The 16,523-nt window shown below is 49.8% G+C and overlaps 1 protein-coding gene across 1 annotated transcript in view; it reads right to left on the bottom strand.

Moving 5' to 3' along the window:
- Positions 1-14,386, bottom strand: part of LOC144934226 (signal transducer and activator of transcription 5A-like) — a 37,741-nt gene extending 23,355 nt beyond the window's left edge. Inside the window, exons 1-3 of the mRNA XM_078859839.1 lie at positions 14,251-14,386; positions 11,551-11,681; positions 5,097-5,248 (exon numbers count right to left, since the gene is read on the bottom strand). Coding sequence (XP_078715965.1) covers positions 5,097-5,248; positions 11,551-11,681; positions 14,251-14,386 — 419 coding nt within the window. The remainder of the gene's footprint in view (positions 1-5,096; positions 5,249-11,550; positions 11,682-14,250) is intronic.
- Positions 14,387-16,523: the final 2,137 nt, after the last annotated feature.

The raw sequence follows: 16,523 nt of genomic DNA, 5'->3' as shown, positions 1-16,523 counted from the left end.
CGATCAACAATGATCGGCAGATCACATCCTTGGCGGTCGCCGAAAACATTCAGGCGCACCTCTCCCTCCGCCAACGGCCTCAGATGGCGGCGTGTGCGGGGGTCCCGGCGCCGGACGGGGGGGTCACCTCTCAGGGGGTGGACACCCTCGCGGCCCTGGCGATGCCCGATCGTCGAGGAATGGGGGCGGGTGGTCGCCGTCCGGAGCAGCGGGGGCGGCCGGGACCTTCCCGTCCACAGGAGGCGGACACGGTGGCCTGCTTCCGCTGTGGTCAGCGGGACCCCATTGAGCGGGGCTGCCGGAATGCCCCGGGGGCCTTTGGAGAAGGGACTCCACCTTCTCCCAGACCCTCCTTGGCATCGGGTCCGGGGCCCCAGGCGAGTCGCGACGCATCATCTTTGCGGCCGCTCCCTTCACCTCATGCATCTAGCGGGGCTAGGGCCCATCGTCATGGGGTTGTCCTCGAAGGGTCGGGTGCACCATCGTCATCACCCCCTCAATGGCCCAGACAGACCCGCCACTGGGATGCGCTTGCGCATAGGATGGTGGCGGCAGCTGCCGGCTCCTCAGCGGTGGCAGGATATGTGCAAGGGGTGCACGTTCGCCTCCTGGTGGATACGGGGGCGTCGACCACCATTATTTCTGAGGCCATTTTTGGGCTGCTACCCCGCAGCGTGGGTCCGTTAAGGCCGGTTCGCGGGGCTTGTGTCGCCGCGAACGGCGGCAGTTTGGGCATCTTGGGCCACGTTGTAGCGTCGGTTCGGGTTGACGAGATTGAGTTGGCCGGGCCGATTTTGGTCTCCAGGACCTTGGCAGTGCCATGCCTCTTGGGGACCGACTTTTTGTCTAGGATGCCCATCCGAATTCTCGTTGACCAGCGCTGTGTGGAAATGCCGTCAGGGAGGCGGCTGAAATTCCTACAATCGCCTACCGTCCTGTCTCCCTTGGTCGCCGGTGTACGGGCCTTGAATAAAGTGCCGGTGACCGTACCACCGGCGTCACAAATCCTGATATCCCTTAGGTTGCGCAAACCGCTCGAAATGGGCTCCACGGAGACGGGTATCCTCCTGTCCCCGTCAAGCTACTTTTCAAGGACGAAGGGGTTGGTGGGCGCCTTGACAGCCGTGTCGGGGGGCCAGGACCTTTTTTTGCAGGTCCTCAATTCGGGACCCTTGCCGGTCGTAGTCCCGGCCGGCGCCGTCCTGGCACACGCGACCCCGGCTCCTCCACCCGAGAACGCTGCCCCGGATGGAGGGGTCGTGGCGGGCGTGATGCGCACGGGGGACCCCGACGCATCATGGATCGCCACGTTGTGCGACGAGAATGCCTCGTTGTCCTCCGGGGAACGTCGGTAACTCCGCGACCTCATCGAGCGGTTCACCGATGTGTTCAGCCAAAGTCAGTTTGATCTGGGTCGCACTACTCTTTTGAACCACCACATAGACACGGGCGACGCGGCCCCTATTCGACTTAATTCCCACCACTTTAGCCCAGCGGAAAAAGATCATGTCCGCTCGGCTGTCGAGGAAATGTTGGCGGCGGACATCATCTCCCCATCTACTAGCCCTTGGGGTGCCCCCATTGTGCTAGTCAAGAAACGGGACAGGAGTCTCCGGTTCTGCGTCGATTTTCGTAGATTGAACAAGATCTCGGTGGCTGATGCACATCCATTGCCTCGCATGGATGATTCCCTGGACGCCCTTTCGGGCGCGCGGTTCTTTTCAACTTTAGATTTGCTCTCCGGCTTCTGGCAATTGCCACTGGATGAGGCCTCTAGACCCAAAACAGCGTTCCGCACGTCCCAGGGGTTGTTCGAGTTCAATCGGCTTCCTTTGGGTCTCCATTCGGCCCCGGCCACCTTCCAGCGTCTCATGGAGATGGTCTTGGCGGGGCTGCAGTGGGAGTCTTGTCTAATCTACTTGGATGACGTTATTGTTTTTGGCCGTACGTTTGGCGAGCACTTGCAACGCCTTGAGGCGGTGTTCGTCAAAATGCGTGCTGCTGGCTTGAAATTCAAACCCCAGAAATGCCACTTGCTACAACCATCGGTGAGGTATTTGGGACACATTGTTAGCACGTCAGGTGTCGCCACGGACCCGGATAAAACGGCTTGTGTCCGGACGTGGCCGACTCCCACATCTGTCGCGGAGGTGCGTAGCTTCGTTGGCTTCGCATCGTACTATCGCCGGTTTGTACGCGATTTTGCGACCATTGCGAAGCCACTGCACGCCCTTTCCGCCAAAGGCCAAAGGTTTCACTGGGGCGCGGAGGAGGAGGCGGCTTTTGTGGTGCTTCGCACGGCCTTGGCGGATGCGCAGCCCTTGGGGTACCCGGATTTTACGAAACCCTTCCTGTTCAATACCGATGCCAGCGACACGGGAATTGGGGCTGTCCTAGCCCAGGTGGTCGACGGGGTTGAGAGGGTGGTAGCCTATGGCAGTCGCATTCTGTCCTCAATGGAACAGCGATATTGTGTGACCCGGAGGGAGCTTTTGGCCATAGTTTATTTTGTTCAGTTGTATAGACCATATTTGTACGGTAGGCTGTTTACGGTCCGAACCGACCACGCGGCCCTGCAATATTCGCTGAAGATTAGTCAGCCCTTGGGTCAGCTGTCTCGCTGGCTCGAAGTGCTCCAGGATTACCCCTTTGATGTAATCCACAGGAAGGGGACACAGCATGGAAATGCAGACGGTTTATCCCGATTGCCGGCAGGCGGCGGGTGTGCTTGCGCCCTGGGCTCTAGCCGTTGCAAGGCCCCAGGGGACGCCGCGGCCCAGTTGGTCGCGTCGGCCGAGGCGGACCCCCCTCCAGGTGCGGCAGCGCCCGCGGATTTCGGCCTTGGACTTCCCCGGGAGGTATGGTCCGGCTTGCAGATGGAGGATTCCTCTCTGCTGAAGCTACGGCGCCGTGTCGGACATAAGGCCTGGAGCTCAGCTTTGTCGGCTGCCCCGGCGATCGCCGTGCATGACGGACTACTCATGCGTTGGAATGCCCAATTGGAACGTTATTGTGTGGTTGTGCCCACTAGCCTGCGTGGTAAATTAACCCGAGCCATTCACGAGAAGCTTATGCACCTTGGCTACCACAAGACCTTATTGACACTTAAGCGGGACTATTACTGGCCGGGTGTTGAGGGTGACGTGGCACTGATTTTGAAGGGTTGCCACGACTGCGTGCGGAGCAAGGCCCCAGTTGTCCGGGACCGGGCCCCGCTGCAGTCCATCCGGGTTTCTCGCGTTAATGAGCTCGTGGCGCTCGACATTTTGGGGCCATTCCCTGCATCCCAACGTGGCCACAAATACCTCTTGGTGGGCGTTGAGTACCTCACACGTTGGCCCACGGCATGGCCATTTGGTCGATCAGTCGGCCTCTTCTATCACCGAGGCCTTCGTCCAGGGGTACGTGTTTGACAAGGGCTTGCCGGAAGAATTGTTGCTTGACCAGGGGCGGAATTTCTCGTCTAGGTTGCTCAAGGAGGTGTGTGACCTCCTTGGCACCAAGAAAATCCACACCTCGCCCTACCACCCCCAGTCAGACGGGATGGTAGAGCGCTTGAACCGCACCCTTACGTCCATGCTGTGCCACCAGGTGAACACGTCCCAGTCAGACTGGGACCTGTTCGTCCCGGGGGTCTTGGCGGCGTATCGGTTGGCCCCTCATGCCTCCACGGGATTTTCGCCTTATTATTTGATGTACGGTAGGGAACCGGAGCCCCCGGTGCACGTCCAGATGGACGTTGGCTCCTCCAAGAAGGGGTCGCGCTTGACCGGCTGCGTGAGGCGCGACAGGCCGCTGCCGAGAATTCCGCAAGCCGGCAGGCGGCTAATGAGCGGCTGCCCAAACACCAGGCAGCTGGCCTCCCGTGGGTAGCGGGTCAAAAAGCGTGGCTGCATTGTCCCCAGGTCCCCGTTGGCACATCGGCCAAATTGCATCGCCCTTGGCAGGGCCCCGTGGAGGTTGTGGAGGTCCACCGGCCGCAATGCGTCCGGATTCGGTTCGGTCGCCGGCAGTGGATAGTGCACCCGTCCCGGCTCAAACGTTATGTTCCATCTACCCTGGGGGATCCACCCCCAATTCCGGAACGGCCGGCTGATGATGTGTCCGGCGTGCCTGACCGGCTGGGTCTCGTTGACGGAGGTGACGTCCGACCTGTGTGTGTGCCCCCAGGCCCCTCCCGAGTGAGGCCGACAGAGACCCCCCGGTCACCGGAGGCCACGGCGGTGGGCCTGTTGCCCGCTGACGGGCCACCTGCACGGGAGGCGGACATCATACGGGGGAGCGGGCCAGCAGCACATACCCGCTCGAGGGGGATGAGGCTCCGGTGACGGCCCTGATGGCCGTTCAGCGGGCCCAGCCCCTGGCGCCCGTTCGGCGCTATCCGGCGGATGAGGCCTTCGGTGTCTATTTGTTTTGTTTTTTTGTTGTTGCTGTTCTGCTTGAGGGGCCGTGCTGCCCTAAGGTTTAGTTTCTAGCAGCCGGTTATACCTTCAGGCACACGAACTCGTGAATATTCGGTCTTCGGTCCGGTGTGGGGCCCCGCTTGCGGGGTGCTTGCAGCCGGGTCGGCTGTTTTTTTTTAACGGGGGGGGGGGGGGGGGTGATGTAGAGGAGTAGAGGAGAGTGGTGGCGTCGCGTGCGCTGTCCGGTGCGGTGACATCACGGGACGTGGGGTCGCACACGCTGGGCAGTGCACGTGACGTCTCGCCTCAGAGGGTATTTAAGGGAGACCCCGTGACGTAAGCGGGGTCACTGGAGGATCGGGGATAGTGGAAGGGGTGAAGAGGGAACCCTTTATAGTGATACTTGTTGATAAACCCTGGCGGAAGCCCCTAACTCACCTCCGTCTCCGAGTACCTCCGTCTACAACAGCAACAACTACTTAACACCTGTAGAGGGGAGAGCTCCATGTAAATCCATTGCCTCGACTGGTATATTATTACGCAAACTAACGAAAACCAGGACTTTTCCATATCCGGGGAACACACTCACAGATGTCATACACCGGCTACCTCCACAACAAGAGGACGATCCTTGGAAAACCCAACACAGGTGGCAACCCTAACATGCATGGTCTTTTGGATCGATGGGCATACCACTCCTGCAGGGCGTCCAGGCTGCCCTCGGGAGGGCCTCCGATGGCCGCCAGCTGCTGCTTGCGCTGCCACTGCGGCAGCTTGTCCTCCAGGAGACACGACAGCATCTGGTTGAGCAGCATCGTGCACGTCTGCAGCCTCTCCACCACGGTCTGCACGCAGCCGTCACACGAGCAATCAACCATAATAATAATCACACGGGCCCACGCAGAGTTCACCGAGGCTCAAAAGGGGCAATGCTAAAAGAGTCCATAGCAAAGTCACAGTGTGTCTGTGCTCAATAAGCATTGGGGCGGGGCACCATCCGTAATCGCGACCGAGCTGATGATGTGAATTCTCAAATTCGCATGGTAGGGCCCAGTTTATCTCTAGGATGGCCAATATTGACATTGCACAAGTGGTACCAAATGTATGAGCCTCAGAAGGATGATGGGTTGAGTCGATCCTTGGTTGAGTTTTGAACGTTCAACCTCATAACCGTAGTGTGAGTCAAGCCCGTTATTGAGTCATTGAGTGTTTCGGATTGTTGCAGAGAGTTGGTCATTTGCCACGATATATATATTCCAGTTTGATGAACTAGCGATATATGCCACCTATCTCCCTTTGGTAATGAAAAGTCATTGAACTCATGAAACAAAAAAGCTAAACGAAGTTAAGTGGTGATAGTGTGCCTGTAAACCAATGACTTAGTTGTGGGGTTGGAATCATGATATATACAAGAGACCCACCTGCAGAGCATGGAGGTTCTCGAGAAGTACATAGAGCAAGTGTGTTTGGATGACAATTGGGTACGAAGATGTGGGATTAAATTTTCGCAATGGGGAAGCTATTGGATGTGAATTTAACCCGGTATCGGAAACCGGCAGTAGTTTCGGCAGGAATGAAGGCATTTTCTAGTAATTCTAGAAGGATCTATCACGCACCGACAGAGCGTGAAGCAGAAATCCACACACGGTGAGTGGAGTTTGAGTGTAACCCCCATTTATACGTGCCAGTCGGTTTTGTCCCATGTGCACAAAAATGATGTCTCCTGAAAAATAAAAGTATTACGCCGGAACGAGGTTTTTTTCTTCTTCTGGGCAATGGAAGCATTTATCACAAAGGCCCAAGGGCTGGTGAGGTTTCACTTGGGTCGGTATATTTTTGCGCGAAACCTCTCAAGTTCAATATGAATATTATTTAAACATGTAAAGGCATTTCTATGACATCATCGAAAGAGGCTAAGATTCAAAAGTGCATCAAATTTCCTCGTCAAATATATATTTTTAAGTAAATCATGTGGAGTGATGATATATACAACAGCAAATGGCATTTTAAATTAACACTTTCAGTGATGTCGCTACAAACGTGTTTGTTTATTTATTTTAATGTAATTACTTTGTTTTTTGTTACGTTATATTCTCTGTAATTATTCATAGACTAACACAATTAATACCAACTACACACTCTGCCTTCCATATCCTCAAAATTAGTGCTTCAATATTTTGCATTGTAAATAATTTGATCGTTGTGGCAACCTGAACTCCCTTACCACGTTCCATCATTAACACACACTGGCCTGTAACTGAACAATTACGGAGTATATGCTTTGGAATAAGGTATGCTTGAGGCAAGCAGCAGCAGCATATTAAATATACGTCAAGATACCGTGTAACGTTTGGTCACCGTGACTATGGCACTCTAAACACATTCCTCCTGCGGAGGGAGCTAGTAGGAACGTTGGGTTGCTCGGTCAATGGCCAGGGTCAATGGCGGCGTGGTGTATTCCGCAAATATGGCCAACTGTGAGGGCGGGCACAAGCCGGCGTGAGTAGGTTAAACGTTGAGTTTTATAAGGGCACCACGGGTTGATCAGCCCCTCCCCACCCAGCCCCACCCCTCCCACCTCCCACCCAGCCCCACCCCTCCCACCCCCCACCCAGCCCCTCCCCACCAAGCCCATCCCCACCTTCCCCTCCCCACCCACCCACCCAGTCCCTCCCTCCCCACCCAGCCCCTCCCTGCACGACGGACGGACGGACACAATAATCCCCTGTGAGCTGGTGTAACCAGGAGGTCCTACCAGTATTATATTTTTATCCCTGTGCCGTTGCGGTCCCTGAAATTCGCTGTGTGTGACAAGGCAGTCGAATTACAGAAAGCTGCAGTTCCCTATTGAGCAGCAGGTGGCAGTGACTCACAGACCCCAGGCACTGAGTGATCGGTGGGACGGTTGGCCTGGAATTCAGAGGCGGTCGTACGTGTGACCGACAAAATAGCAAAAGCTGCGTGGCAAGACTAAAATTGCCACAGATGGAATTTCTGACACTCAGCTTACGGTATTATGAATTTTATAATAGTGAGAAAATTTACCGAGACACAATGGCAGAATTTGTGATGAATTATCGTCACTGGCCCGCAACCAAATCTCCCACACTGCACCCGTACTCAATAGATTCCAAAAACTAAGCAGGTTTTATCCTGGATAGTGCTGCAATAGTTGATCACCGTGCGCAATAGGCAGGAAAGTGCAATGCAGAAAACCCCCATTATTCTGAACTCGCCCCACCTTCACCAACGCACACTAACAAGCGAGATGAAGTATGGTCAAATATCCCTCACGGCCGGCAAGGCGTGGGGAGAGAGGCCCTCATCCGGCAGTGGATTGGCAGTTGGCTGACACAAAAGCGTGCTGAACATGGGCATGACATGTACTTATCACGATATTAGGTACATTATATATTTTTTCTTACTTTTTATAGTCATTTCCTCATCACTGAGCGGCTGCCTCACACAAAAAAACGCGTGACAGATGCCTTTCCTGGGTCAGGGAGCCGCAGAGTCATGAATCAGTCAACGTGCGGGTTTGATGTGGTTGCTGTCTCCCAGAGATGTGATGGGGGGAAATCGGGCTTCTTGTGTAAACAAGGCGCTGCTGCCACCAACGGCCTGAAAGCCTTGAGCAGTATGGGCTTTACAGGAGAAATACGTTGCGAACTGCGTTACAGGAAACTTTACTACGAATCGTTTCTGTTGCAATTCAATTTTAGTCAGTTATTTAAATTTCAGGTTTCCACTGTAATTTGACGAAATTACATTTCCAGTTATTAAATAATACATTACGCATTGTACACATACAGTGCACAGATAAACTGCGCAAAACGCGTTTTATATAACTACGGGGAATAGGTTTAATACCATATTTTCAATTAAATGAAATCATGGTTTTTAAACGCTGGCATTGCCTTTACTTCTGCTTTCGTGCGAACCTGATAGTAAACATGAATGGCATTATGGCGTGATTTGCAAGTTATCAGGGACAGGCTGAAACCCAGGCCATCAAGAGCACGTTACTCATGCAGTACAGCTGTGACGCTGTGCATCAGTGTGTTGTCCTTCCCCCGCACCTCAGATTATCATGGTTGGCTACGTACGGTGCGTAAGAAGAACAACATACACACATACATACGCTGTCACCCCAGACAACACGCTGCATCTATCATAATCAGCATCTTCAGCAGCAGAATCAATATGATAATCATCGCCATCGTCAGTAGCACCAGCAGCATCATCAGCAGCAATGATCAATATAATAATTATCATCATCGGTAACAGTATCAACATGATTAGCAGTGGCATAAATGTCATCATCACCACCATCCAAACATCCATATGTATAAAAAAAGATAAAGATGTCCTTGCTTTAGTCGTTGTAGACTGTTGAGGCAGGTGCTGTTAGCAAGCTCCCATTTAGCCTAACGTACCATAAAGGAGTTTCAATGTTTGACCACCTTGGTCTCCCCGGCGTTGATGTGGACGGCACTGTCGCTATGTGCCACGAGGTGTTTGGTGTCAGTCAGCCTATCGGAGACCCCGGTCGTGTTCCGAAGCCGATCAACGATCCATCGCATTGACGCGCGTCACGGAAGCGCGGTCTCCCAGTTGCATGAACTCCTCGCCAAACTCACGCCACAAGATGTGTTACGTGTACCAAAAAGAGTTTGGCCTAAGAATGGTTTGACCTTACTTCCCCACGCTAGTCAGCAGGGGTTTGTGAATGTGGGGGAAGGGGGAGGCACTGATTGAGATATCACTCACCACTGAAGTCAGCAAAAGCTTGGAATCGAACTCAGGACAAACCAGGTTCATAGTACAGAGCACTAACCACCGTGCCATCGTTCCACCGCCATTACCTTTATCACCAGATGAGAATCTATGAACCGTACATGGCTCGTAGCGGAGGCCTGAGACGTGCTCTTTACCGTATGCTACAAAGCGAATATGCATTTACATATTTATTACAATGATGAGGACCCTTCGTCTCATCCCTTCAATGAAAGTTTACGATGCTCTTCACCACTGTGTCAATTGTACAACTCAGCAAAGACATCGGTGCGGAGTATATCATTCTTCGCGACAGAGCCTTCGAAAAATCTTTCAGCAATGCCCGACCGCCCAGTGCCAAGGGAAAGTGCTTTGACCACATCTTGCCTGCCCCTTTGCGGTGGGACGTCGGGGTATCAGATCCTGCCAATGTTGCCTTCATAGTTTGTTATGAATTTCTCACCACTTGCAGGTGCTTTCCATGGCCCGGTTCTAAATGATAATTGAAACACACTCAACAGTGCAAATGTGATAAACAACTTCGAACAATGGAGCATCTAGTGAACAGCTGTCCACCATTACTCTTTCCCAAGAATTATCTCCGTGATTCACTCCGCATCTCCAAAAGGTATTGACTGGATATTAAAGATGAAACGTCGTACTGAAACATATTCATATTCCTCCATACATCAAAGTGAGTGTTGGGATAACAGATGATTGTTGCTTCGCTGTGATAAACATAACGTTATTTCATAGACGTGCCAGGCTCAACAGTCTGCGTGAATTTTTTTTTTGGAAGCCGATTCGTGTTTCGGTTTGTCCGAGATTATCTCGGTAAGTCTGCGACCTAACTCAAAATTTATATCACTCGTTTTTAACGCAGCACACGGGAAAAGTTTCCATGCCTTGGCACACACGACCTGTTTTTGTCTCAAACAACAATCTGATATCGCACTCCACTTCCTGCCAAAACTGCGCTCGACAGACACTGGGCACTTTATTTGCAATCGCGTTTCCAGGGCTGCTTGTATCACGCACTTTACCTGCTTGCGTACGACAGACACATGGATGCAACAGTAAAAAAAGGGCTCTGCAGTAGATCTAGCTTGCGTATATATATAAAAGACAAACTACGATGATCAACTCCCATAATGCATTATTAACAGAGTCAGAATATTTATTGTGTGGATCGTATGCATCTTCTGCATCCTGAATATACATGCTTCAGCGCTACCTTAGCCCAATAATCTGATGTGTTGTTCTACGATCAAAGTGCATTATTTTTAAATGTACACCTACTTCTTGTAACTTTGAGGAAATGATGACTGGTTAAATGTGATGTTTCACTGAAATATAGACGATATTGCCAGAGGGAAAGTTTATAGAAATTTTCAGAACCAGCAGCTATCAGTCGGAAAAAAATCTTATGCACATTATCATTAATCCATTGCATAAAAACAACCACTAAACTATTTTAATTTACCAGACAGTGTATACATGTAAATGTTCGAATATCGTATATGATAGACTGATGCTTAACTATTCAGCGTTCTTAACATGTATACAGTCACGGACACATCTAATGAAGTGCACACGAAGCAAAAAATTCCAAAATGCTGTCATAGCCTAATTTGAAGTGGAGCAGACAAAATGTTCGGGCCAAAATTTTCACGAATGCATCATCCAAACCACGCTGCCCGTCAACTCCCTCCCACGGCAGTAAATCCCGAGGTTCGTGGTTCCACGGAAGCTCTAGGTACAGTTCATTTCAAACAAAGGCGTTCTCAGAAACCACCTTGCTGCCACTCGTACTCCACGTTCCCGTAACTGGCCCCCGAGATGATTCGTAAAGGGCCAGGCGAAAATTTTTTCACAGCGTTGTTGACACCACTTACTTTGCACGACGGAATTTTTGTATTTATTTGCCTCTTCCCCCACTGAGCGGGCGAGCAACGGTCAAAACCATAAGCTGCTACTTTGAGCTGTAAACCTCGTCTCCTCCTCCTACCACAGCGTGTCGAGTGATGGGGCTGAGCGTGCACGACTCAAGCAGGACGGACAATGTGCAGCTAACGGTGCGAGAAACAACCTAGGCCGAGTAACCTCTATACAGCTCCCTCTAGCTGAGACCCCTCCTGTCAGCAGTGCTATGAGGAAGCGGTTGCAGGGCTGCACCTTTATCTCAATCCACACAAATATCAACCCTCCACACCACTGATGGCCGACATGGTTTAAGGAGGATTTAGTCAACTGTTCCATACTGAGCAGATAAATAGCAGGAAACCTATTTCAATATCTGACCACGGTTTTCAGCCAGGATTTGTTGATAGCAGAGCCAAGACGAGACTGCAAAGCTTGGCGCATCACGTACCATGCGCAGCTGCACGATGGTTTGCACTTGCTGCCGCAGCAGGGTGTCCAGGGTGGCTTGTCGCTGCCGCAGGCTCTGGTCTCTCAGCTGGTCACTTGGGGTCTGCAGCGGGGATGTATGGCTGAGCTGGACTGAATGGACGCACCACACACGCACGCGCGTGAACAGATGCACGTTCGTATATAAACACGCGCGAACACATGAAGTCAACGGAAAGTAAAAAAGTATCGTTTTTACCCAAACGACCGTGAGGCACTGCCCATGCCGGTCGGTGGTTCTGATCGAGTGATGCCATTTCCATATTGTATTTAACATGGGCCAAAGTCTTACATGAGGATGACCAATGCAGACATCTCCAGAGAAATGCTGAGTGGCCCCGAATGGGTTGACTGAACCCACGACGGGTATTTTAACATTTTAACTTACAACTATTAAATTGTAGGGCGAGCGCTTAAATCACCACTGCATCCAAAGTACATATTTAGTTTATCTGTTTGGCACCATCAATGAACAAAGCAACTGAGCCACCCATATGTGACCTGCAGTTCAGTAGATTTGGCAAGAAGATTTGTCCTATGGGCCAATTTGCCGTCAGCATAGAAAGGGGGTATTTTCACCACCAGCTCAGAACCGTGAATGAAGAAAAGCACCTCTCTACGCTGCTTTGGTCGCCAAAACGTAAGTCGTCCGGTATTAAACTTCACATTAACTCAATTGGCCACATTAAGTGTAAACACGAGGTGAATACTATACGTACTCGGCACAGTTAAGTTCAATTTGGTGACCACCATTCAACCTTTGCTTTTGCACAATGAGTGTGTGTGTGCGCGTTAGTGCACGTCCTGTTTGCTATCTAATCACACAGTTTCCAATACGTAATTAAATGCACTAGTTTGCCAGCGGTCACCCCAGTGATATTTCCAAAATGAACACCGAGATGTCTGCGATTACATCGTAACACATGTTAATGATCGGCTATGCCTGACACGTGCGTCAGTGCAAGAGTTGTGTGGTTCAACAACTTGCTGTTGGCATGGTTTTGTTTTTTTACACTGGTGCTGGATTGGAGGCCAGCCTTGTGTCAACTCAGCAGTCGCATTTGCTACGGCAGTTGGCGCCGTGGAAAGTTTGGAGCCAAACTTCTGTGGTTGCAAATGCAGCGCTACAGAATGTTCCTATTTGTGGGAACACAGTTGTGCGCATTTATTCATGTGTGCATATGTAAATGCAGCTCGGCTAAGACAAGTCATATGTTGTTCTACTCATCAGTAAGCAGTGAGTCAGAATGTACAGGTTCTCTTAAAACACATGCATCTGTTGAGTACATTCACTTTTAAAATCAGATGTATATAATGCACGTGTCCAACGATTGAATGCCTGCCCTGCTCAAACCTCTGTATTTCTACCATCATCAAACGCATTCCATGCTTATTCTGTTACGATCACTCTGGTCTGTTAGCTGTTCATCACATCAAACGTCATCGTCTCTCCTTCCACGTGTTAGACACGTTGAAGCCAATGGTTACTCTGTTCACGTGTACCTCTGTGTAACATCAATGCTACAACGCATCTCCCAGAATTCTGTCCTTGTAGCTGCCTGTCCATCTGCCCATTGCTTGACCAGGTAAAGTGTATCAGGTATTAACTCAATCGTAGATGCCTAGACAATGTTTATGTGCCCATCTTGTATCAGTTTAGTCAGTCTCTATCTGTTCATTTACCTGTTTATACTGTACACCAAAAACTGGACATATTTTCCATTAGCTGAGTTTTTTGTTATTTTGGTTTTGCGCACCACTGCCATCATTTGGTGATACTGCATTGCCAGTAATTCCAAGTCACTGACTGATTATTGTTACATTGTAGAAAGATTTAATTTGTAAAAAGTTATAATAATCAGTGATTCATACTACTGCAGTTCTTTGAAGGTATGCCCACTCACTGTATACATGTCATCTTCATCTTTCAGGTCGCTAGCTTCATCATATACGTGTTTGTCCTATAAGGTCAGTATTATTGTGCCTTGTCCTTACATATGTCCATTCATTGGTCAATCCATTAGCAATCTAGATTTGTAGTTTTCGTGACTGCAGGGATCCATACTCTTTGGTTCTTTCGGTAAAGTCACGTAGGTAGTAGGCAAGTGTCCACTCAGCAATTGTTTCTTGCTGTGGTTGTCCCACCTGATGACGGCCACTTGTGTTGTGCCCGAAACGTCGTGATTTAATTTATGTTATACCTGCGTGACTTTACCGAAAGAACCAAAGAGTATGAATCCATTAGCAAATTGCATTTTATATATGTCAAGCTCAACAACCATGTGTACATCAGAGAAGCCTTCCATTTCCCAGTGGCTGTGTCTGCCCATTGGACGATGCACCAATGGGCTCGTGTTGCCACCTGTCCTGGTTTCCCCAGAACGTCCTCTTTTTTGAGGCAGCTGTCCGGGGTAATCTCTCTGTGCTCCTGGGACATTAAACTCACGATTTTTTTTTGTCAGTTGTGTAACGATACACCACCCAACACGATGCATGCACGTCCACCTCCGATTAGCACGCTTGGCTTACGTACGAGCGAGAAAGCAGTTTAACAAACATTCGTACATAGGCCCTCCCCTATTCTGGTATTCCCATGGACACGGACCTCAGAGTTGGTAACCCCGGCGGGTGCGTGAGTGCATTGCGCGCTGGTGTAGAATACCCTCGATGTGCAGGCTTTCGTCGTAGTGCAGCATGAATCTGTCCTGCTCGTTGTGGAGGCCCCTGATCTCCGTCTCGGCCTCTCGCACGGCCCTCTCCACGTCCCCGTGACCACGCCCGGCCAGACCGCTCTCCATCCCACACGCTGCTCGGCTCTTGCCTGCGGTGAACCGCTGCGAGCGCACTGGAACGCGCTCGCGCAAAGTTCCGGCAAGGTAGTTAGCAAAGGTGGGCAAGGGGGGGACAACCACGAACATTCGGAGGCAGAACAACCGGCATTATTGTTAGCCGTGACGTGACCGTTCCTTCGTTTATGATACACTCTCGGATCTCCCCTGAGTTGGACGCCCTTCTGCTGGCAGGTGGCGTGAACAAGGATTTGCAGGGCTGCGCCTTTAACTTTCACCTGTGAGACAGAGCTGAGAGGTTCCCATGCGGAGCGCGTATTGACAGCAGTCGTTCATTTCCACTTTTGTTGTAGCACTGTGAACTTTTTGTTGTTGCTGAAGTTGTACTTTGCTGTGTCCTCGTTAAGCATGACTGTTATTTAGTCTCAATTGACTTTTGCGTGAATGAATATGCACACTCGGGCAGGTGTAAATGTATGGTGTCATTGAAGCGCGCTACAGTTCAATGTAGCAAATGTTTGTGACTTGTGTAACGTCGAATGCTGCTTTATTGTTCGACTTCAAGTATTGTCTCGCTTCAATTGCATTTCACAGAGTTGAGTTGCATCCACATTAAAAGGATGGAATGCTCACTGTGCAGCATATTAAGGATTTTTAGCATGTTTAAGGAAATGTTTTTGTTGTTGCTATCAACAGTATCATAGTTTTCTATTTCCTCTTAAGGCAAGTGTTTGGTTTAGAATTAATAATGTAGTTTAACTTTGATGGTTAATTTATTATTAGTTTAGTAAGCATCATTTACCGATATAAAATTACGACTTTTACATACGTTTTATAGCGATAAATAAAAGCATGAATCCTGACGCAAGATGCAGAAAACCAATCTGTAGGTCAGTGCAGTATTACACAATTTACACTTGCAGCACAACTAGGAATGGCAGATGTGAGAAATGTATCAACGTAAGTGTTGTCCTGAGAACCGTGCTCAAAAATATTTTTTTTATCGATAAAACATTATTCATCTTTAATTAACCAACCATTGACTGATTAGCGTGATAGAAACGCTTACCCCCAAACAGTTGTGCCTGCAAATTGCGATGTCTCGTCAATTGCATCGAGACAGCGCCTTCCTTTACCTTCCAAATCTGCCAGCCACTGTGACCCTTCTCCCATATACAACCCATGTATCTTTGCTTGGCCAAGTCAGTTTGAGCACTTAGAATTCTGGAATTTATCTAGCATATGTGGACCCTGAGATATATATGACACATTGCGTTACCCACGGGGCAATTCATTAGCCTCTCCAATGAAAGCTCCTTCATATGGGGACACTCCAGTGAGGGTGCGAGCAGATGCCATGAAATATCGCATTGCCTAGGTCAGGGGTCGGCACTATTTTCGAATTCGGCAGAAAAAAAGCTCAATATTTAAAGAGCCGCAAATGCGCGTGAATACGAGAAGTGGATACGTTTATGAGAAGTTGTTTGCTCAGATCAGTTCTGCACACAGCGATCGTCTCAATGTAAGCGAATGTTCCGGAACGTTTCACTAATGTTCTTACTCAAGAAGGCCCCGTTTGAGATGCTTGGCCAATTTATTTCTGAATACCTTTTTTTATGTCGGGGGGTATTTCCCTATAACCCTCCCCCACCCCCCCGACTCACACACGAGTGGACAATATTCCTCACAGTCAACAACTTGCATTCTGTGCTGCATTCCACAAATCACCACCCCAAACATTTATCATGCAAACTTCCGTCCTCCCATGCACACCATGGCCTCTCGTCATCCACCATTCTTGTATTCAAAGCACTGCTTTAGAGGCTTTGAGCCACCATGCCCCCACCCCCGCCTGCCCCGGCTCAGATGCCAACACCTTGAGTGGCTGCGTTTTCAGCCTCATGCACGTGCAATATTTATGCATTTATATTGTACTCTTTGGTTCTTTCGGTAAAGCCACGTAGGTATAAAATAAAATACAATTTATTTATTTTATTTTATTTTTTCGGTAAAGCCACGTAGGTATAAGATTAAATAAAATGTATTTTAAAATAAAATAACTTTTATTGGCTTTACCGAAAGAACCAAAAAACCCACAAAAAATAGATTTAATTTATTTTATTTTTTGCCTACGTGACTTTACCGA

The sequence above is a fragment of the Lampetra fluviatilis genome, chromosome 1, assembly GCF_964198595.1.
Source record: "Lampetra fluviatilis chromosome 1, kcLamFluv1.1, whole genome shotgun sequence".
Classification (NCBI taxonomy): domain Eukaryota; kingdom Metazoa; phylum Chordata; class Hyperoartia; order Petromyzontiformes; family Petromyzontidae; genus Lampetra; species Lampetra fluviatilis.
The sequence above is the reverse complement of the archived record's forward strand: the minus strand, read 5'-3'. Positions and strand labels throughout refer to the sequence as shown.